The sequence below is a fragment of the Myxocyprinus asiaticus genome, chromosome 42, assembly GCF_019703515.2.
Source record: "Myxocyprinus asiaticus isolate MX2 ecotype Aquarium Trade chromosome 42, UBuf_Myxa_2, whole genome shotgun sequence".
Taxonomy (NCBI): Eukaryota; Metazoa; Chordata; class Actinopteri; order Cypriniformes; family Catostomidae; genus Myxocyprinus; species Myxocyprinus asiaticus.
The window spans coordinates 4,365,734-4,388,174 of NC_059385.1; the positions used below are offsets into that span (position 1 = coordinate 4,365,734).

The 22,441-nt window shown below is 37.4% G+C and overlaps 1 protein-coding gene across 6 annotated transcripts in view; it reads right to left on the reverse strand.

The window, feature by feature from the left end:
- The window catches only part of LOC127432558 (membrane-associated phosphatidylinositol transfer protein 2-like), a 72,098-nt gene that overhangs the window by 39,737 nt on the left and 9,920 nt on the right, over positions 1–22,441 (reverse strand). For 4 of the 6 annotated variants that reach the window (XM_051683791.1, XM_051683789.1, XM_051683790.1 and 1 more), the window contains exon 2: positions 4,712–4,905. In XM_051683791.1, the coding sequence (XP_051539751.1) occupies positions 4,712–4,789 (78 nt within the window). In that variant the 5' untranslated portion in view covers positions 4,790–4,905. Of the gene's footprint in view, positions 1–4,711; positions 4,906–12,714; positions 12,883–16,750; positions 16,781–22,441 lie in introns of those variants that run through there. The other 2 variants (XM_051683788.1, XM_051683787.1) reach the window with 2 other exon arrangements.

Sequence of the window (22,441 nt, forward strand, 5' to 3'; positions counted from 1 at the left end):
TCTGTGCTTTTGAAAGCAACTGTTTGGCAATACTTTTGGTAATATTTTGATTTGTATTGAATTCTACTCTATTTGTATTTGTATTGAATTCTACTCTATTTGTATTTGTATTGAATTCTACTCTATTTGTATAACTAAGAGACGAGGATCAGCTTTAAGAGCTTGTGAATTTGGAATCGAATCAGGAGATGTGTATCAATACCTTAGCCCTAATGTTTACCAATTAAAATACTATTTATTACAACTAAACTCATTACTTTTAATGACAGTGCCATTATTTACAGACCGCATGAAATGGCTTTACAAGCAGTTTATCGATTGTTGTGAGTTCGGTTGTAGGTGGAAGGACTTTGCTGTTCTAAAGAGCATTTAACTGCAGTTTAAGTGTGTTTTTAATTGTGTATTACTACTGAAAGAGAATTGTCAACATTAAGAGTACACTAGCATGTATATGATACACTATATTTGTCACATCAAGAAATGTGTATATTTAAATATATGTTGTCATATAAACATCCAGTCAGTTAGTGAGTCAGATATTAATTCAGTTTCCATTCTGACAAGATTCCACATAAACCTCAGTTACACTAGGCGTTGAGCTTGCAAAGTTACTTCGGACACAGCAATGGACAGGATATGATAACACGCTTGAGGGCTTCTAGTATTAATAATATAATCACAAAAAACTAATGATTTTATACTCATAATTGTTAAATATACCATCTAAAATATGCAGCTTTAAAATACTGTATGTATTCTTTGTATTGAGCAAAGAGGTCAGGGTGTGATGTATCAATCTTTTATTGGTCACACGTCTTCTCGTATTATGAATTTGCAGGTCAGACTTTGCCTAAACAGAACTTTTGTGCACAGTGCAGAGCAAAATTTCTTTGCACGAGCTTGCGTTTCAGGTCTCCCACATCAGGATCCGTTTGAACGGGAGTGAATGGAGCGCAAAGTGTGGCTGTGACTTTAGACTAATTCAGTCTTTCATCACATTACATTCTGACAACAAACTCACAACTGTGAGTGAGTAGTAGCACAATGCAATCAATGAAATGCTGCATTTCATACACATGCACACCATCTCACACCATCAGCAATGGCACAGGTTGGTGTTTATTTTCCACCAGTGCTGAACATCTGCTCACATTTTCTGACCACATTTCTGTCTCAAAACATAAGGCTAATGAGAACGGCTCATGCTGTAATCAGGAGGAAATTGGGACACGAACACACACACACACACACACACACACACACACACACACACACACGTGGTTTAATACTACACCAGCGAGGTCACTTTGCCAGTGTACGAGCGTGCCCATGCCCTCTGCGCACTCATTAGACGAACCCTTTGATGGCATGTCAACAGATGGTGCACATAAACAACAGGGCTACGAAAGACACAAAACACAAACAAAACACAAACAAACAGCAAAAACTGGCTTTAACAAGGACCACGAGGCAAATGTTCTCTTTAGATGCTAAATTAAAGGAACAGGTCACCCAAAAATGAAAATACTGTCACCCTTTCACTATCATGTCAAAGCCAATTGCTACTAATTTTAAAGGAATATTCCGAAAAAAAAAGGAAAAAAAAAAGTCTAAGCTAAATCGACAGCATTTGTGGCATATTATTGATTACCACAAAAATGTATTTTGACTCGCTACAGTACCATACAACATTTGTTGCTCGTTTTCAAAGCAAACTTTGAATCTGTGCACCAAGCTAAACGATTCATCCATCAGTCTTATGGACGTTACTTCACACTTTCGATGACTCACGCTTTCAGAAATCTGCTAATTAGACTCACATTCCCAAAAGACTTTGATTCTTTTTGTCAACATTGCCTAAGCCAAACTCTTATGCCCACTGACTTCGCACAAGTGTTTAAATTTAGCATGCCTGTTGCAAATGGACCGTGATCTTCAGCCTGTCTATAGGAGCTGGTATCTTAATACCCCCACTGACAACAACATGGAGAGACAACTGCATTGACAGAGCACTAATTAAACTTATGAGACCATTCAGAGAAAGCGGTGCATGTGGGCGGAAAACCTTGTGCTTAAAGGGACAGTTCACCAACAAATGAAGCTTTAGTCACCATTCACTTACATTGTATGGACATAAGTGACTGAGTGTAACATTATTCCTTGATGAAGACCTTGATGAACATGAAAAATACTTCCAAGACAACTGAAAATGCGTGAAAACAGCATGTTTCAAGCTAATGCCAAAATACTCCAAGCATAAAAAAAAACATAGTACACACAAATATTGGGTAAAACTGACTATTTTTAATGACACTTAATTTTTTGGTGTTCTATAAGGTATATTAATAATCATATTTTTTCTCGCTTTGCCCACCATGAAGGACAATTTTTTCACAATACATTCTGTGACTTTCTTCAATGCAAAGGATACAATCGATGCTGCACATCTTTTGGAAATCCTTTCTTGTGCGGAGCACATCTACAATGCCTTAAATTGCTGTCTAAGTGGGCACCTCACTAGGTTACGGAACGGAGCTATGCTCTCTACCTCAAACTTTTGCACCAATATCATAGGCAAAAGAGCAGTAACACTCCCAGATCATAGTTCACGATTGATGTTCTAAAAAAGATTCAACTCATACACTTCTAGAAAACCTCACAACCTTTACATTAGTGCATTTTATTGATTTCTGCCTGCTGACGCTTGCCAGCATTTTTTCCACTATCTCTTTGGTGGTTTCAGCATTAGTACATCGCGCAAGGTGTTTCCTGCCTTGGTAACACCCAAAAGCTCTTCGACATCCTCTCTTGGGTCCACAGGCCAGATTTACTGAAATATTTAAAGCAGGTGAAACTGTTGTTCTCAACCGAAATTTCCACCTCCAATTGGCCGAGTTACGAGATGTGCTCAATCATCATATTTGTTCCATTAAATCGCATGTGTGCATTATATTTAGAAGATTCAAACCTGCACGTACGTATAGTAAATTTGACCCCAACAGTACAGTACAGAATACTTCAAAAAGGAAAGGCAACCCAGCTGTGAGTCACACAATGCACGCTTCACTAAATCCAGAAACAAGAGAACAAGCACTGATGATGCGCTTAAAGGATTTACTGATACTACTTTACTAATTTTTCTGTGGATCACTAAAATAAATGTTTTGAAGAATGTTTTCCATTTAAAAAAAAAAAAACTTTAAAACGAACGAAAACACAACAAAAGCAGTCCATACCATATGCCTACTGATATTCAACGTCTTTAAAGTCATACACTAGATTTTTGAGGAGCGTACAGTCTCCACTGACAATATTTCCCTCCATCATAGCTACGAAACATCAATAAAACAAACGTCATTGGTTCTCGCATGTCTCGAGACCAAATGTCATTGATGTCAAAACTGATGTGGGCTGTTCATATCAAATGTGTCCATGCGCATAAAAAGCTAGACGCAGCACCACGAATAGAGCAGAACGCAGATGTCTCAAGTTCTTTTTAAAGCTCAAAGTATACTTGAGACAGACGCGAATGCTAGGCGTCTGCGCACAGGAAATGCACATTTTGTAATCAGCAGAGCGCACGAGTGCTCGAGCACTGAACATGTGCGGCCAGATTTCGAACCACATGTGCTCTAAACGTACATTACGCAAATGCTGCAGGTGCCTGGAATTATTCTTATTGGGTGCACAAGGTAGCAGCACTCACAGTTGAGCCGTTGCTGTCACAAAAAATCACTAGAGGAAGATGTAATCGCCGCTAAACAACAGGAGCCAAAGGTAGAAACAACAACAGTGCATGTGCACATCAAGAGCACGTAGGTGAGAAGGTCAGGAGGAACTCAAGTCTGAAGGAATAGAAAAAAATAAAAGAGAGACAACCTTCTCCTAAAGAGAAACAGTCAGGTGTCCCATTTTGGTGCATACACTAAAAGCCTGTGTATGAGCACTGTTAATGAAGTATCCTTTGAAACGCTAGCATTGGACTGTATGTAGACACTGAGCATTCACGTTAAAACCGAAGTATACTTTGGGCTTAAGTTGACACAGTGTCTAAACATCTAAGCAGTGCTCCTGTGCAAGATGCATAAAAAACTGTGACAGTGAGAAAGCAGCAGTGCAACAGTCAAAAATGCCCATCTAGTGCATGTTTACATAGGAAAACAACTGTTTTAAACACTATTTGAATGGCCGTATCACCACCGAATACCATTTTTGACCCAGAAAACCCCTCCTGAAGATGTATCTGTATTTCATTGTAGTATTGGTTTGCTCTACACAAAATCAGTCTCTGGAAGAGGTTTATATGAAGGTCTCCGGCTTTCTTGATGATGTCTCAATGCATTTGGTTTATGTTTGTGGTCTAGCCAGGTCTAGTGATGCTACCAGGTCCCTGACCTAGTTTAAGACCAGAATGCACCAGTGCTGGCAGCAGTGAATCACCAGCATCGACCATCAGAGGCATGTTTCCACTGGTGGATATTCCATTCCAGCTGTGACCTTTTATTGATTTTATAGTGGAAGAATTTTATTTTCTACAGAAAAAATAACTGCTATGAAAATGAAAATTGTGTCATTACTTACTGACCCTCTCTAATGATTACACTAGTTTGCCGCTAGCACGCTGCTAAGCTAATGCCAAAATGATAGTACGTGCAAATATTGGGTAAAATAGTTGAAAACTTTTTTGTTTCAAGTAGAACAGTGAGCAAACCTGAATCATGTAGAGCTGAGCGATGCGGTACTCCTCCACGCTCATGGGCATGGGGATACGGTACTCTTTGATCAGCATGATGGGCGTGGAGCAGGGGTGGGCTGGAAACGCTCCGCTGGGTCAGGGGCAAATCCACCAGGACGGCCCTTAGCTCGAGTGCATCAGAGGAAAGGAGACGAGCTCATTTCTCAGATCTGGGGAGAATAGAGAAATGTCCATATTAGACACTGAATCATTTACATAAGTCCTGAGGAATGCAGAAATGCATGCTGGGCATTTTTTACAATCAGAAGAGCCATACTTATAGCCAAACAGCCATTGTTTTTTAGTAAACACAGTGAAAGTTTAGCCTACTTAAAAATAATCAAGGCTGTTTTCCACACTACTTTTCACTAAATGAACAACACAAGGAAGAATATTACTGAATCATTTTCATTATTATATACTGTACAATAACAACTAAATATACAGTACAACAAACAGCTATATTTACCTACATATACTGTATCTCCACTTAAACGTTTTAAAAGAATGTTCCGGGTTCAATATAAGATAAGCTCGATCAACAGCCTTTGTGGCATAATGTTTTCAAAAAAGCAAAAACCGTAGTTATAGTAAAGCACTTACAATGGAAGTGAATGGGGCCAGTGTATAAACATTAAAATGTGCACAGCTTTAAAGGAATAGCAAGAAAATATGTGTTAACATGATTTTAGCAAGATAAAATTGCTTACTAGCCATCTCAGTGTAAATTTATATCAAATATTACAACTTTATTGTCATGAAGATGTAACGGCACTAAAACCCTGTAATCTGCTTAACATTGTTATGCTGGTAAATCACACTATAATCATGTCAACATGTATAATGTTTATGTCTTGTGGCTATACTTTTGAAAAGGTGTGTATTTTGTACCGTTTAGTTCAAACTGAAGTACTAGAATAGACAAGAAATAGCAAATATCTTACTATATACACATTTATGTGCACATTTATGTTTATGTACTGGATGCATTCACTTCAATTGTTAGTGTATTTTTGCTTTTTCTTATTAACTGAGGGATGAGTCGAAATTGTACTGAACCTGGAACATTCATTTATTATAAGAAAGACGGCTCATAAAGACTTCAAGAACATTTTTGAGTTGTGGCGCAAACAAATCTTTGAATTCAGGTTTTGAACAGATTCATTAAAACCAGCCAGTTTGAAATGATACACTGAGATTTTCAAACTTTAATCTTTTTTTTTTTTAAGCATAAAGTTTACAAAGAAAAAGCACAACCAAAGTTTTGTACGCTAAGCGGTTTGGGTCGAATTAATTACAGAAGTTACTTAGCAGTTATCAGTTTAGAACAAACTCCAACTAGAATGCTTGAGAAATATCAATACACTTCAAGACCTTTAATTTAGAACGACTCGTAAACCCAAAAACCAAGAGATATTCTGCAAATTCATGCATGCATTACGCATTCTGTCATAATGTTTACAAATTCATGCAGTGCAATCAGCTCGCATTTAATAAATACAGTGTTACTGTAAGCCAGCAGTGGAGTAATGCAATCCAAATATCCACGAATGGCATCTATGCCAACGGCTGCAAGACAGAAAAACACGATGAGTCTCATCCTGAGCACTTGCCCGGCATAAGAAGTGTAAATCCACCTGGTGATGACACTGAGGTCTGGCAGACACAGTAACTCTTCTGCAGTTCAACAGGGGGAGTCACATGACCCAGGGTGCTTTGCGTAAGACGGATTATCCACGGACAATGCACACAACTCTTTCTTGGGAGTTTGTGCTGGTGTTAACATAAGTCAGTGACCATGAACTAAACAACCACCTTGGAGTTCCCCAGAGAGGCCAAGCTTGGTGCAACAGCTGTCAGCTAAAAATGGTGACCACGATTTGAAAAAATCTTGCTATTATTTAGGCTATAAAAAGCATGTATGTCTGGGTTACGCCATGCAGAACATTTGTGCAGTGAAAAGGTTTGCTCTGTGATTGCGACACCCCTGGTTAAAAGGAAGTATTCAATGCAATTATGAAAGATTGGCTGGGCCCTTTACAGGGATTAGACAAGATGCTATAAATAGAAGCAACAATCAAAGGGTCAAAAAGGGAAGGTGAGGAACTACTGTTCATTTCCGGTGCTTGATTCTAGGATTCCAAAAGCTGAGGCATTGAAGGAATAGTTCACACAAAAATGAAAATTCGGTCATCACATGTAGTTCCAAACCTGTTATGACTTTCCTCTGTAGAGCAAAAAATGACAAATTTAGCCTACTGTTCATGCTGCTTTTTGCCATACAATGACCACAGGTTGTCAAGTTCCAAAAATGTCAAAAACGTACCATAAAAGTATAGTCTGTGTGACCTGCACACTATATTCCAAGTCCTTTGAAGCCATACGATAGCTTTGTGATAAGAACAGACAGAAATTTAGACATTTCAGACATCTCCTTCAAGAGTCAATACTGGTTTGGAAAGGCATGACGGTGAGTAAAGATGACAGAATTTTAATTTTGGGAGAACTAATGCTTTAAACTATAATACTCAATTGATCTGCGTAATTCAGAGATGGTGTCACTTTAAATCCAAGATGGTTTTATCATTCTTCCACTATAAAATCAATAGAAGGTCACAGCTGGAATGGAATATCCACCAGTGGAAACATGCCTCTGATGGTCACTGCTGGTGAGTCACTGCTGCCAGCACTGGTGCATTCTGGTCTTAAACTAGGTCAGGGACCTGGTAGCATCACTTGACCTGGCTAGACCACAAACATAAACCAAATGCGTTGAGAACCCATCAAGAAAGCCGGAGACCTTCATATAAACTTCAGCTGTATGCCATAGACTGATTTTGTGTAGAGCAAACCAACACTACAATGAAATACAAATACATCTTCAGGAGGGGTTTTTCTGGGTCAAAAATGGTCTTCGGTGGTGACTAACGTATACAGCCATCCAAATACTATTTTAAAAAGTTGGTTTATTAATTTCAATTATTACCTACTAAATTCTATTCATTGGATATGAGTTATTTTTTATCATCTAAACAATTAGAACCTTCTGAATTTGACACAAGATTTTCTACTTAAAGGTGCTATGTGAAATCAAACTAAACTTAATTTAGTAGGGCTAGTTATACCGAGTGATTTGGGACTGTGCTTCTGAAAATTGTTGTTGTTTGTGAAAAATGTTTTCCTTTCTTCAAGCTCTTAATATTTTAAGCAATCTTTAGGAATATCTGAAGTTTAACAAGGCCAGTTTATTTCCTATTATGAAACACCATTCAAACAGAACATATGTTACACAGGAGGAAAACATTGTCCATAATTTAGCCTTGTCTTGGTGATCCAGAGTATGAAGCTCTTTATGTACTTGCCCTTATATTTACAGTGCAATGCATGAAAGACTTTGGATGGATCCTTATTACTGTTGTTTGGTCCAAAATAAATAAATAAATAATAGGAAAAAAAATTATATATTATAAAATTACATACATACAGTATATACTCAAATTATTTTTGTTATAAAAACACAGTAGACTAAATACATTTAGAAACTTTAACTAAAACTGCCACAGCTGTAATAAAGGTCTACTTTTAATACTGTAAAATCAAGATCAGTTTAAGTAAGTGTGAAGATGTTTCATTTTAAAAAAACTTTATTGTGGTGCATGGCTGAGAGTTGTCTCTTTTCCTCCTTAGTGCTGTTTGGCATGTCTAGGCTGTCTACTGTTTGAGAGATTTGACTTCCTCCATAGCACTTCAAATGGGTCACATCAGTTTCGTGGTCTGCGTTATGGACCACAAATTGAGGGAAGCCCAGTTGACGTGCCCAAGCTTCACAGATACAGTAGGTTAGAGCAGAGCAGAACATAAAATCTGCCTCAGTGATCTGAAATTTCGATTGAGCGGCCACCGAAAAAAAATATCAATGGAGGAAGAACCCTGATCTTGCTTCCTTGAACAAAAATCGAACAAAACTCATTTAGTTTACGATTCACATACCTAGTTGGCATGCCCTGATCCTTAAAACCATGAACAAAACTATGCACTAGTATTATATACTAATTCCCAGACAATGGGTTAACTTGCAAAAAACTAACAAAATAACACAAGGTAAAAGGAAACATGACCCAGACTACACTGAATATGGCTTCACTAACAACAACAAACAAAAATATGCGAGGTAAATGAAAATTTGACCCAGACTACATTAAAGGAATAGTTCACCCAAAACTGTAAATTCTCTCATTTACTCACCCTCATCCCGGATGTGTATGACTTTCTTTCTTCAGCAGAACACAAATGAAGATTTTTAGAAGAATTTCTCAGGTCTTTTGGTCCATATAATTCAAGTGAATGGGTGCCAAAATTTTGAAGCTCTAAAAATCACATAAGTCTGCATAAAAGTAATCCATATGACTCCAGTGGTTAAATCAATGTCTTCAGAAGCTATATAATAGATGTGGTTGAGAAACAGATCAATATTTAAGTACATTTTTACTCTAAATTCTCCACCCTGCTCAGTCAGTGTCCACTTTACCATGTTCCCCACTGAGAGCGAGAACCCCTAATCGCGACCACAAGGAGGTTACCCCATGTGACTCTACCCACCCTAGCAACCAGGCCAATTTGGTTGCTTAGGAGACCTGGCTGGAGTCACTCAGCACACCCTGGATTCGAACTCGTGACTCCACGGGTGGTAGTCAGCAACGGTATGAGGTTTTCACGGTACGATAACAGTCTCAGAAAATATCACGGTATACGGTATTACACAATTATCATTATCAGTTACAATTAACCTTTTTTTTTTCTTTTTTTTTTTTTTATGGAAGTATGTGTTGGGTAGCTCAGTGGTAAAGAAGCTGGCTACCACCCCTGGAGTTCGCTAGTTTGAATCCCAGGGAGTGCTGAGTGACGGGTTGACAATCTCAGACATGGAGGCAACTGGGATTCATCCTCCGCCACCCAGACTGAGGCAAATCACTACGCGACCATGAGGACTTAAAAGCACACTGGGAATTGGGCATTCCAAATTGGGAGAAAAAGAGGAAAAATCCACAAAATAAAAAAATAATAAAACATATACAATAGGTGCGCCACAGCACAGCCAGACTGCTCAGCTGGTTTTGCTTCAGGACCCAGATTTTACATTGGAAATCAAGTGGCGACACACCATAGTAAAAACGTAACCTGTATTTGATGTATCCTGGGTCGCATTTCGTTTTATGTTGCATAGTTTTGTTCATGGTTTTCAAGTACAAGGACATGCATCAAGCGACAGGACGTTTTCTCTCCCCCCTTTTAAAAAACTGAAGAGCATATTTACTTAAATGAGCCCATTAGTATCCTGTTTGTTTCCTAATTTCAAACATAATTCAAACAGAACATACATATTACACAGGAGGAAAGGCTCCTCATTACCATGGTTAGGTCAGTGTAGCTAGTCTTAAATAATAGTGATAATAACAAATTAAAGTATTTATGAAAAAATATGAAACTATGACATTTTGTCAAAATATAACAGTTACTTTTAATCATGTAAAATCATGAAACAATTTTGTAAAGGTGATGATGTATAATGAAAAAAAAATTATCACATAGCACAGTTGCTCTTTTCCTCCTCAGTGCTGTTTGGCATGTCCGGGCTGCTTACTGTTTGAGAGGTTTAACTTGACTTCCTCCGTAACGCTTTAAACTAGAAAAGTCTCACTAGAATTGAAATTGGTCGCATCAGTTTTGAGGTTTGCGCTGCATAATATCGAGGGATGCCCGGTTGTTGCACGCGCGCGCCGGAGAGAAGAGCAGATCATGATCGTGAGCTGGTTCCGTTACACTTGTGCGAAAGTGCAGATGAGAAGCCTTTAGCTGATTGCGAGATTATCATTAAATCTGCCTCGGCAGTCCTAAATAGGCTATCACTTGGGCGGCCGCCGAAATATCTTCAATGGGAGAACCATGGCATTGTTCTTTCCCTGCTGTCCGCGACACAGTCCGAATAGACCTGCGACCCACCAGTTGAGAAACACTGCTCTAACTCACACACACACACACACACACACACACACTCACTCACTTATGTCAGACCCCCTCGCCTCGCTTCTCTCTGACATTTTCTCCACTGCATGGGTGTGTGTGTGGCGCAAGTTGACGAGTCTGACAGGCAGTCGAGGAGGAAAGGAGATGAGCACGCGCTGGTGAGATTCTCTGTCCGGTTGCATTTCTTTTCTCAATACCGTAGATAAGCAAATGTACATGGTATGAAAACTGTCAATTTTCATACCGTGGCATACCGTGAAACCGGTATACCGCTGCAACGTCAGTGTCAATACTTGCTGAGCTACCCAGGCTCAGTTGTTTTTAGTTCAAAATTTGTAGGCTATTAATAATTTTCCACCTGTTGATGTTGACGGATACTTGTGTCATGGCAAATGGGTCCATTGGAGACAGTAAAAGTTTCGTTTAAAAGTGCATTTTGAATTTAGAAATGTCTTAAGTTTTCCGTGTTTCAATAAATTAATTACATTTTTAAAGCAAAACCAATAAAACTAAAATATTCACCAACACTCAGCAAGGGGGTTGATTGACGATGTAATTGGATATCACGATTTTTTTAAGGCGATAATCGCTAAAAAAATTATTTTTACATATCGTCTAGTCCTATTGTGCGGCAAATTCTTGGCTTCAGAGATTTATACTCTGAAGTATAAAACAATTTTAATAGTTTAATTTTAACATTTAAAGTTATTTTAAGGACATTTTTGTTTACATTTGTACAATTCTGGCTCTGTGTTGGTTCACCACTTAATGTCCAATGTAAAATCTGGGTGCTGAAGCAAAACCATTTCATAACCAACGAGAAAAGTGAAATCTTTGCTTCCGCTGAAACCAGTTTATCTGGATGCCACAACATTGCAGTCACTTGAAATCACATGGATTGCCTGTCATGTCAGCAGTTGGGCATTTTAGAACACAACATGAAAACGTTTGAAAATGTTTCACCGCAATCACTGTGGCATTTGTGCTGTTTGACGGTGTACATCGTAAAACATGGACAAATTCGACCACCATGGACAAGAATTTTTTAGAGAGATATCTTCCCATTTTTTACCAGTTGGTAAAACCACCCAGCGTGTGCTCTATAATGACATAAATGTACAAGTAAGATATTGTAAACACACTTCTGGCAAACTAAAGATGCAGATCAGATGCAATGGAACAAGCTATTTTCCATAATTAGTTTCTGAAGGTTTCTAAAAATTCATCTCATTGGCAAGTACCTCCAGTTCTTATGAGAGGATATTTCCAGTTGAGACAGCACTCCGAGGATCCTAAACTATCAGTCTGTCCAAACACATATAGACACATCGAGCTTGTACCATGATCCAATATCTTTTTAAAGCACATCTCAGTGTCAAAACAGACGAGGGGCAATAACGGTTAATGGCATATTAATTCACTTACAGCATTAAATGAGCAATGCAAATGGTAATTGCTTGTTTGTGTCAAGTGTCCATGCCGGAATATGTTCGCTCGTCATGTAGATTACATTAGAGCTGCAAAATTTGCTTTTATCTAAGATTTTTAGACATGCTTACAACAGTATTTATGTAATGTACACCCTATAGAGTGACCAAAGATGACCAAATGTTGACATCACTATTAACCGTTTCCTTCTTAAAATTAAAAAAATATTTTTTCCCACCCCGACCACCATTTTAATGCACCAAGGCGTGTATCAGTCATTGCAAGACGGTGTTGTTCGGGTCTTAAAAATGAATGATGAATATTTCCATTGTGACATCACAATCGACACATCACCGATTCATTTGCATTTGAAAATACAGTGGAATTCAAGAGCATTCCATTAGACACTTGAAACAAAACCGAAAAACAGGCAAATGTTGAATTGCATTCTCAGCACAATTCCAACCTCCCAAAAACACCAGTTGCATCGCAAACCAAGCACTGGGACTCAAACCTAAACAATTTACCTGTTAGATGGCGCATATCATGCTGTCTATCCAAGTGATACGATCAATCAACAGAAACCAGTCTGTGCATATCCTATTCCCAAACAGAAGCATTCTAGCATCAGGCACCATTATAATGCTACTTTATCCTCGCGTGTAAAATGGCACTGAAAAATACAACAACAACAAAATGCTGCTTGTTAAATCATAGAGGAAACAAGGGGGGAAAAACGTCTTTTTTATCTCCTTAGTTGCAACCTTTTCCTCTTGTCGTTTCTTCTGTATCCTCCTCTTGTGGGGCTATAAAGCTCTGTTGCCATAGAAACCTAAAAGGCTGTCATGGGATTGGCTGGGGTGGGTGTGATGAAAGTGGCACAAGGACAGCCCACTAACTGCTGCGCTGGTGAACGGCCCCACCCCCTCCTGTTTGCATTTGCTCTTGCAGACTGACTGATAGCTATTAGATTGAGTCTAAGGGGAGCACAGAGCAACATCTGCAGCTTAATATGAACACAGGTCTCTCACGAAGCATTACAGAATGGCATCAACCCCTTAACTAGGCAATAGCTATATGTGTTTAAAGCTGAGTGTACAATACTCCAGTGTGATCTCATGAGAACTCGTATGTACTCTTAAAGTTTGGTTCTAGCAAACATACATTCTCTTACGTTTGCACAGACACCGAAACGTACAATATTGACAGCATGTAAACGTCAACATTTTCTGTATAAACACCTATAGAAACGTACAAATGTTTACATGAACTGTTTGAAATGATTAGTATTGAATAATTCATAGAATTAAACAGTTAAATACACTGAATTTATAATCAATGAGATTAAATAAATGTGATTGCTTTTAACTAATGCAGCTGAATAACGGCTTCATTCAGTTCTGCAGCCCTATACAACGTTTTAAAGGATTATATCACTTTAACCAAGACTACACTTTAAAATGTTAAATAAATGAAAACTCTGTAATCGTTTAATCATTTATTAAACATTTAATTGTATTTCTGTTTGCCATGGGACACAAAATGATTTTTCAGAATATGCCAAAAACCACAAAAAGCACCATAAAACAATAATAAAATGAATCCATACATTTGTTAGCTATAATCCAAATCTTCAAACTGCTTTATGTGAAGAAAAGAACTGAACCAAATTCAAGCCTTTTATTCAACGATCTTCGTCTCCATCCACCGTTGCACCCGCTGTATCTGTCAAAATACGTTGGTTTCGTTTTAAAAATGCAGAAATTGCCGCCTCGAGCATTACGACCAGCGGTTTTACAGCAGTGATGTCGAATGCTCATTGGCTCTCAAGTGTCTCGTGACTGTTTACGTCTGCCGTATTCTGCGATGTATATGCTTGAATGAGAAATGACAGCGATTCATTATTTAAATTCCACTCTCCACCTTACACAGTGCTATTGTATACCGTCAGGAAGCACAGGAAGTATTGAATTTTGTCATTTTTCTGAATAAATTATTGTGATTAAATTGATCTGCCTGTTATGTGTTTTATATGCTTAATAAATGGTTATGGTTAGGATTAGGATGCCCCCGCTGGACATTTCACAGGGAAACTGCAGCTAAACATGTAGGTAATAAGGCACGTCATTTAATTTTGCAAAAATGTTGCCAGGATCACGTAATGTTCATGAGACCAGGCTGAAATATGCATACTATCCACCCTAAACAGTACGCTAGATTTGGACTAGTGCATCCTAAATACGTAAAAGGTGCACGGATGGCATATTACATTTGGTAGTATTTCCAGTGAGGCCAAAGATGCCAAATATTTTTAAATATGAACCTAAACAGTAAGAAATAATAAACTGGACAACAGATGCAATGAAAGTGAATAGTGACATCCCTTCTTGTGTCATATAGTTTAGGTTCTAAAAACAACATGAGGGTGAGAAAATGATTACAGAATTTAAATTTTGGGGTGAACTATCCCTTTAAGCAAACATGGAAACAAAAATGATGTGACAAAAGTTATCAAGGCACAAGTTTATGTCCCGAATACTGGCATACTTGCTATACTTTTAAGTATGTTCTTTCACATCACACATTTTTAGTGGTTGCAATGTGTGCAAATTAGGAAGAAGCCTAAGACAAAAATGCAAACTTAATTAATTCTTTCATATTTTACCACATAGCAATGTGTCTGGTTTCCTTTCAAGAACACCATGTTCCCATATTGCAATCAACCAGAAGAAAACCATCACTTTACTTTTCTTTAAAAATGATACGGCGTAAATTGCAACTTGCAAATAGGCAATCTCTCAGCTTGATCTCACATCTCGTTCCATTATGAGTTTATTTGCATTAGTATGTACCAGAATTGACCTCAGACATTTGAGAGGGCCTACTTTGTGCAAAACAATGTTTTGCATTAAAAGAATATAATAAGAATAAATAACACATTTCACTTCTATCAAAACTATCAGTGATGAATATTAGCTCACCAAAGCAGAGAATCACATTGGCCTCTGAGATTAATTCACTTAAACAGTGAAAATGTGAGGTCGGCCCATAGATTAGATACATGTGACATTTCATATGGTACAATCTTAAACTCTGAGGGGATGCTAAGAGCCCTTTATTGATTTCTTTGGGGTTGGCGTCCTCCAGATCGGACACTTATAAGGGGGTGTACAATTACAACAGCTCATCAGGTTAGTTAGTCAGCACAGCAGTTCCAAACATCCAATTCCATTCAGAACGCACACATGAGGGAAAAGGAGAACTTTGATGACACCAGCCTAGTGGCTTTCAATACGTTTTGCTTCAGGACCAAGATTTAACATTGGACATCAAGTGGCAACTCAACACAGAACCACAATAGCTTGTAAATATGTCCTTAAAAATCAAACAATAAAATGTATTAGCATGCATATCAACTCCTTGCATAGTTTTGCAAAGAAACATCTCAAATGCAACAAAACAGTCATCTTCTAGTCCAGACTTGGACAACTTATGGCCCACGGGCCGGATCCGGCCATCCACATGGTTTAACATGGCCCGTGCTCATTTATCCTAAAAGCGTTTTTTTTTTCATTGGATATTTCGGTTATCATGCATTGGGACCTAAAGCGCCTCCACAAACGTTTAACATGCTCAGGGTTGCTAGATAAGAGACGCAACACCCCCAATTTGAAATTTATACTTGCGCAAATTGGAAATATTCCACCTAATGTTATACTTATTTTGTGCAATCTGGCAACCATGCACGCGTGCTATTTCTAGCTCTGGCTTTCCCCTTTGAACAAACTTAGTGATCTCTAGTGCAATATTCTGCTCAAGGAAAAGTGTTATAAGGCCACTCTGTGTTCATTCTTGAGGCTGCTTGTGATGTTTGGTGCTACTAAGTTTGCAGGTAAACCTTCTCAGTGATGAAATTAAATATAAAAGTAGATCTCGGCATCATTGACATGTGGAAAGGTAATCAATGTCACGCGAGCAAAAGCAAGCGAGAGACGAATATGTATTTTTTATTTGTGCAATTTAGAAATGTTGGAGTCCCCTCACACCTGTATGTTAATCTAACTCTTGCAGTAATCATTTATCATAGTCATGCAGCCTGTTTTAATCAGTTGTGTGCTGAATGGAAAGTCAAACCATTGAAAAGACCTGCATCATGACCCTTTTAGCGTGTAAACGGGTAATGTTTTGAGAATAAAATAAGTAAAATTGCCCGCTTTTTTTCTTATTAAAACACACCCCTGATGTAAAGAGTGTTAAATTGAATAATAAATTAACAGGGAAGTAGAGAAGGTAAAATAAATCATTTATAATAAGCTCAGTCTTTATTCAGTTGTTTAATGCCTGATAGAAAAGTATCTGCCTTTATAGAGCAATACAATACTTTAGGCAATTGCAGAATAGACCCATTAGTCACATACACACTTGAGTGCGCAACTATTTCTGGGTTTAAAAGATACAAAAACCAAATCAATGCAGAACACTGTATCTCAAAAGGAATACAATGTGGCCCCCTATGCACTACTTAAAACCCGATGTGGCCCTTTTACCAAAATAGTTGCTCACCCCTGTTCTAGTCCATCCGATCTCATGCACAACCTTCTTCAGCAGTCCTGTATGGCAAGAGTAGATGTGTCATGCGTATCACACTATGTGATACACAAAAACAGGAAGTATTTTGGGGACTTTGGGTATGTCTGACATTTTACATCCTTCTAGCTGACCTGATTGCCATCAACAGTTTTTTTTTTTTTTTAACAGACCCATCTAGTAATGGCAATTTGGTAAATTGAATATAAGTTCTCTGGCATCTTTAAACAGCCAACATAAAACAGACCCAGGACCCTGCATTGATCGTACATGACCAGTGCTGCCCACGACACACAAGTGTTCCAACTACGCAGAGTAACTTACTACGATGAAACGAAGCATGATTTTTAGAGTAACATCGGCGAGCACACCACAGCGCCATAAGTTTCCTTTAGTTTGGTTTCCTTTGCTTTAGAGACGTTATGTAACAGTACAAAACAACGCATGGAAGGAGGGTGTTTTGAATTTTATGTTTGTTGGCTATTGTGATTAAAGGAATATTCCAGGTTTAATACGAGTTTAGCTCAACTGACAGCATTTGTGGCATCATGTTGATTACAACAAAAATGTATTTTGACTCGTCGCTCCTTATCTTTAAAAAAAAATACAATAAAAACGCAATAAACAATATGCTTGTTAACATGATTTTAGTGTGATAAAATAGTTACTTTTCTGTATAAAGTTATATCCAATTTTACATATTCGTTGACATAACGAAGTAACACCTTAAACCCTAAACCGACCGTAAAAACGTCAATTTACAGCTCAAATAGGCCTAATAAACAAGTTTTAACAGAATAAATATGTGCTTTTATAAAATTATAAGTAGGGATGGGACAATACATCGAATTTCGATATATCGTGAACCAAAAAACGTATGAACCATATCGTGGCATAACTCGATATTTCGAAATTTGCAACATTGTTTTCTGTCCAGGTGATTAAAAATGAAATGACTCTTCAAACATCATAATCTCTCAATCACTTGATTTTACCACCACTGTGCTTTTTCTACACTGTTTACAGGGTTCACACAAGGTCCTTGAAGTGCTTAAAGTGCTTGAATTTAGATTTGAGAAATTTAAGTACTGAAATACCTGGAAAATCGCCTTGTTTTGTTGAAAAGTGCTTGAGATTAAAACTGATCATTTCCTCTGTGTAATGTGTGTCCATCAAAGATGAAGCGACACTTTCATTGAATATTGTGTCTTAACATCTTTTCTGATGCATGGATTCGCTAAAGAAACTGATTCTCGTTAATGTTCGCTGAACCGGAACACTGTGAAATGCACATTGAAACTCTTAAAGTGACAGTGCCTTTTTAGCGTTTCTTATCCAAATGAATGTAAACTCAATGTTTTTACTTGTAAATTGAACACATTATTTCAAACAGTGATAGTTCATGTATCATTATTATACATAACATTTCATGGTATATTAATTAATAGAATGTAGAATTTTTGTATTTTTACAAAGTTAAAATGTGATTATAATAATTATGGCAAACAAATGATTAAAAAATAAACCTTTTTTCTGGACAGGTTTTGTTCAGTTCTATTGCTTGTTCTGCACCTAATCAGCCTGAATGTAGCCCACTACTTTTGAAAGCTTATTTGTTTGTGATCTTTTCTTATAGAGAAATGTATATGAGAAACTTGTACTATTTAAACTTTGAGCATTTATATTGTGTATTAAAAAACTTTAGTTTGATGAGAAATTATGTGTATTTTACTCCATTTTTTAGGAAAATAAAGTGTTTTGTAATATTTTGTAATTTAAGTGTTAGTATATCGAGATAATATTGAATCGTGAACCTCATATCGTATATATTGAACCAAATCATGAGATAACCATATCATCCCATCCCTAATTATAAGCTTCACATTTCTGTCTTTACACCCTCAAAAAATTGGCCCTATTCACTTCCATTGTAATTGCCTCACTGTACCTCGATTTTTACTTTTTTTATTTTTTTAAAGAAAAGGAGGGAGTCGACATCATTTTTTGCCGTAATCAATATTATGCCACAAATGCAGTCGATTGAGCTTAACTTGTATTGTACTGGAATATTCCTTTAAATAGTAAACTCTTAAAAATCCCATTGACTTGTATTGAGGGAGGGATCCGAGCCTTATCTAGAGACCAAGGGGCTGGATTCATGAAACATTCTTAAAAATAAAATTCTTCTTAACTACTACTTTTTTCTTTTATTTTTTTCCAAAAATTTTAGTAATATTTTGTATTCCCGAAAAAAACAAAAAAAGTCTTATCTTTTCTCTTAAATCGTTTCTTAGAAGGTTTTTAGCTAGATACCTTCTTTCAAACTTCTTATAATTTATCCTAATAACTTTTTATCCAAAAGATTTTTGTGAATCCCACCCCAGAATTCAGAAACAGAATAACATTTGAGTTATGAATTGGTTGGGCCAGTAGGCAACCACCTATCAACGACCCAGAACACCCTAGAAATTGCAAATGTGCAATAAACTAACCAGAACCCCCTAGCAACCATTTATCATCCTAAATATAATTTAGAATACCTTAGCAACTGCATAGCTACACCCTGACAAACACCTACAACACACTAGCACTGCGGCAGTGACTTTTGCATGGGGAAGCAGGACTCACATTTTCTTTAGAAAAATGTGAAAATGTAGCACTTTTTTATTATTATTATTAAACAAAGCACATGGACAAAGTGCTCTTACAAATCTTTTGAACAACACTGTAAAACTGTTTTTATCAGAATATCCAAAGTCTCCTCACACTCTTATTCTCAATAAATTGAGAGGCAAATAAGTCCAGGACAACGTGCCACTACAGAAGAAACACGAATAAATGGAAGAAGAGAGAAGCGCAAACAAACCGTTGACGTGAGGGGCGGATGATGAGAAAATGCAGTGTATTTATAGCGATGACCAGCTGATTGTGGCTCGCCTCCGTGCGCACTCGTTTCTTTAAATTATTGTAATAAATCACTCACCTCATGGGGATTTTAGCTCAGATAATCATCAGTTGCTCACCGCATGCAGAGCCTCCACTCTGGGCTATTAAAAAGCCTTTTACAGACCGATCGCGGGGAAATGGAACCTACTGAGAAAACGACTTGGGTTTGAGTCTGAGATGGTATATCATTGGTGCTGTGGGGATGTTGGCAGAGCACATTAGGGAGCTCGGCGTATAATATATGAGTTTAATAAGGTGGATACCTGATGCTACTACTGCTGATATGCTGCTGGGCAATGGCAAGGAACATATAACGTGGCCAGGAAGGAAAACGCAAAATGCAAAAGAACTGTGACATACAAATGCCACCAAAAAAGTCATGATGATGGCACAGTATTAGCACACTTAATCTACACTTAAAAATATATGTATTGTCTTTGTATCCAATAACAAAATATCAAACCAAGTGGCACAAACACACTTTTCAGGCAAAATAATTCACAAAAAGTGCAATAGATATATTGTTTAAAATTAAGACAAACAGTATTTGGACGCTTTCTGTTTGTCAAACGTTAGTGAAACATGTCCATAGTTACAGTTCACCTAAAAATGAGTCCTTAACATTCTGCATAACATCTCCCTTTGTTTTCCGCAGACCAAAAAAAAAAAAAAAAAAGGAAATCATATTCAGGTTTGGAAGAACATAAGAGTGTGTAAAGAATTTGACATATTAGGTGAACCATCCCTTTAATGTGATGAGCAACACCAGTAGTTTCTGTGCTTGGACACCTTTGTGAACATGAAAGGAACGGACTTTGACATCAGTTGAGTTAGTTCAGAGAAAAGCACTAGCATCCTTTGTTTGCGGATGAAACTTGCTTCGATATAAAAAGGATGCAATGGGATTCACACATTTATAAGTGTGCCGCAAGAGTTCAAATACTTTTTGGGGCCACAGTATAAGTGAGAATATTCAAATATGACACCTATACTTTTGCACGCTCGAAGCATCTAATTTAAACCAGGTTCCTGATATACTAATGCAAACTTCTCATCTAAGTGAGACACTGTGTTTATACACTGGCAATCTCTCCTCAACTCATTCATTCTACTTCTGCATTGCTTTGCGATGCAAATATCTGCTTAAAAGAAAAATGCAAATCCAAAACCTCACGATAAATTGCAAATCGTTTCGCGAGTCACAGAAACATCTGCTCCTATACAATGATACAATGGCTTAAATGAATATTTATGCATGCAGTGGTGGGGAAAAATGTCATTGGTCCTGGTGCCTTACCAGGAAGTTCTCAGGGGAACTCGGCAGATCCGCAGAGGCCAAAAATGTCCACAATCACCAACATCAATGCAGCTTTTCTCAACAGCAAGAACATCAAATCTCACCATCAAAACTAAAGATACCAGCTAGTTTTCTGGTTCCTGATTATGGTGAATAGTAATACCATAAATGGAAATACTGACGTATTGTGCCGCAGTGTTATTATTTAACAGACATCCTTAGTTAGCAATAACAGTTTGTAGAACAGAACAACCTGTGCCGGTATTGATTTTGATATGAAATTGGCATAACTTGAGGCTTGAGAAATCAATGCCTTTGTTGGACTATTGCCTTAGGTGTTTGATACAGTGTATTTTTCACTGAGGAGCTAAAACAAACCTCAACAGAAAAGAAAATAGCCTAATTTATAGTACAATCTCAAGTAGTAAATTTTGCATTCAAAATCTTAAAGCTCTGAGAAGAGCTATGATGCTAGAAGTACTGAAAGATTGTTATTGTGTATATGGGCTGAGCCATATAGTATCTAAAAAAAAAAAAAAAAAAAAATACTCAAAAACAATCTAGATATTTTTCAGTCATATGCCAATATCGATATACATCTTTACATTTATGTATTTGTTTTTTTTTTTTTAGCTAGATGAACCAACATTTCAGCCAAACAACCATTGTTGCCAAGTAGATTCAAACATTTTATTGTTAGAAATAAATGCAAAAATCCAGTAAAAAAAATTATCAAGCCATGTTTTCCAGGGGGTTTTTTCAAAACAAAGGAAGAATTACATTAAATCATTTTCATTTTTATGCGGCAATAACAATACACATAAATGGCAATATTTACTTATATATTTGTACAAAAAAAAATTTACGCATGAAAAGTGTTACACGGAGACTCATGAACGTTTTAGTGTGATGATGCAAATTTTGAATTTATTTATTACAAGAATGTTCCGTGTTTAATACAAGTTAAGCTCAATCAACAGCATTCGTAGCATAATGCTGATGACCACAAACATTTTTTTGACTCGTCCCTCGTTTATTTAAAAACCATGGTTACAGTAAGGCACTTACAATGGGAGTAAATGGGGCAAGTATATAAACACTAAATTACACAAAAGTATGAAAGCATAGCCACAAGACGTAACATTTTACGTGTTAACATGACTCCAGTGTGATCAAATTTATTTTATTTATTTATTTTTCTCCCAATTTGGAATGCCCAATTCTCAATGCGCTCTAAGTCCTCGTGGTCGCGTAGTGATTCACCTCAGTCTGGGTAGCGGAGGATGAATCCCAGTTGCCTCCGCGTCTGAGACCGTCAACTCGCGCATCTTATCACGTGGCTTGTTGAGCGCGTTGCCACGGAGACATAGCCCGTGTGGAGGCTTCACGCTATCCACCACGGCATCCACGCTCACCTCACCACA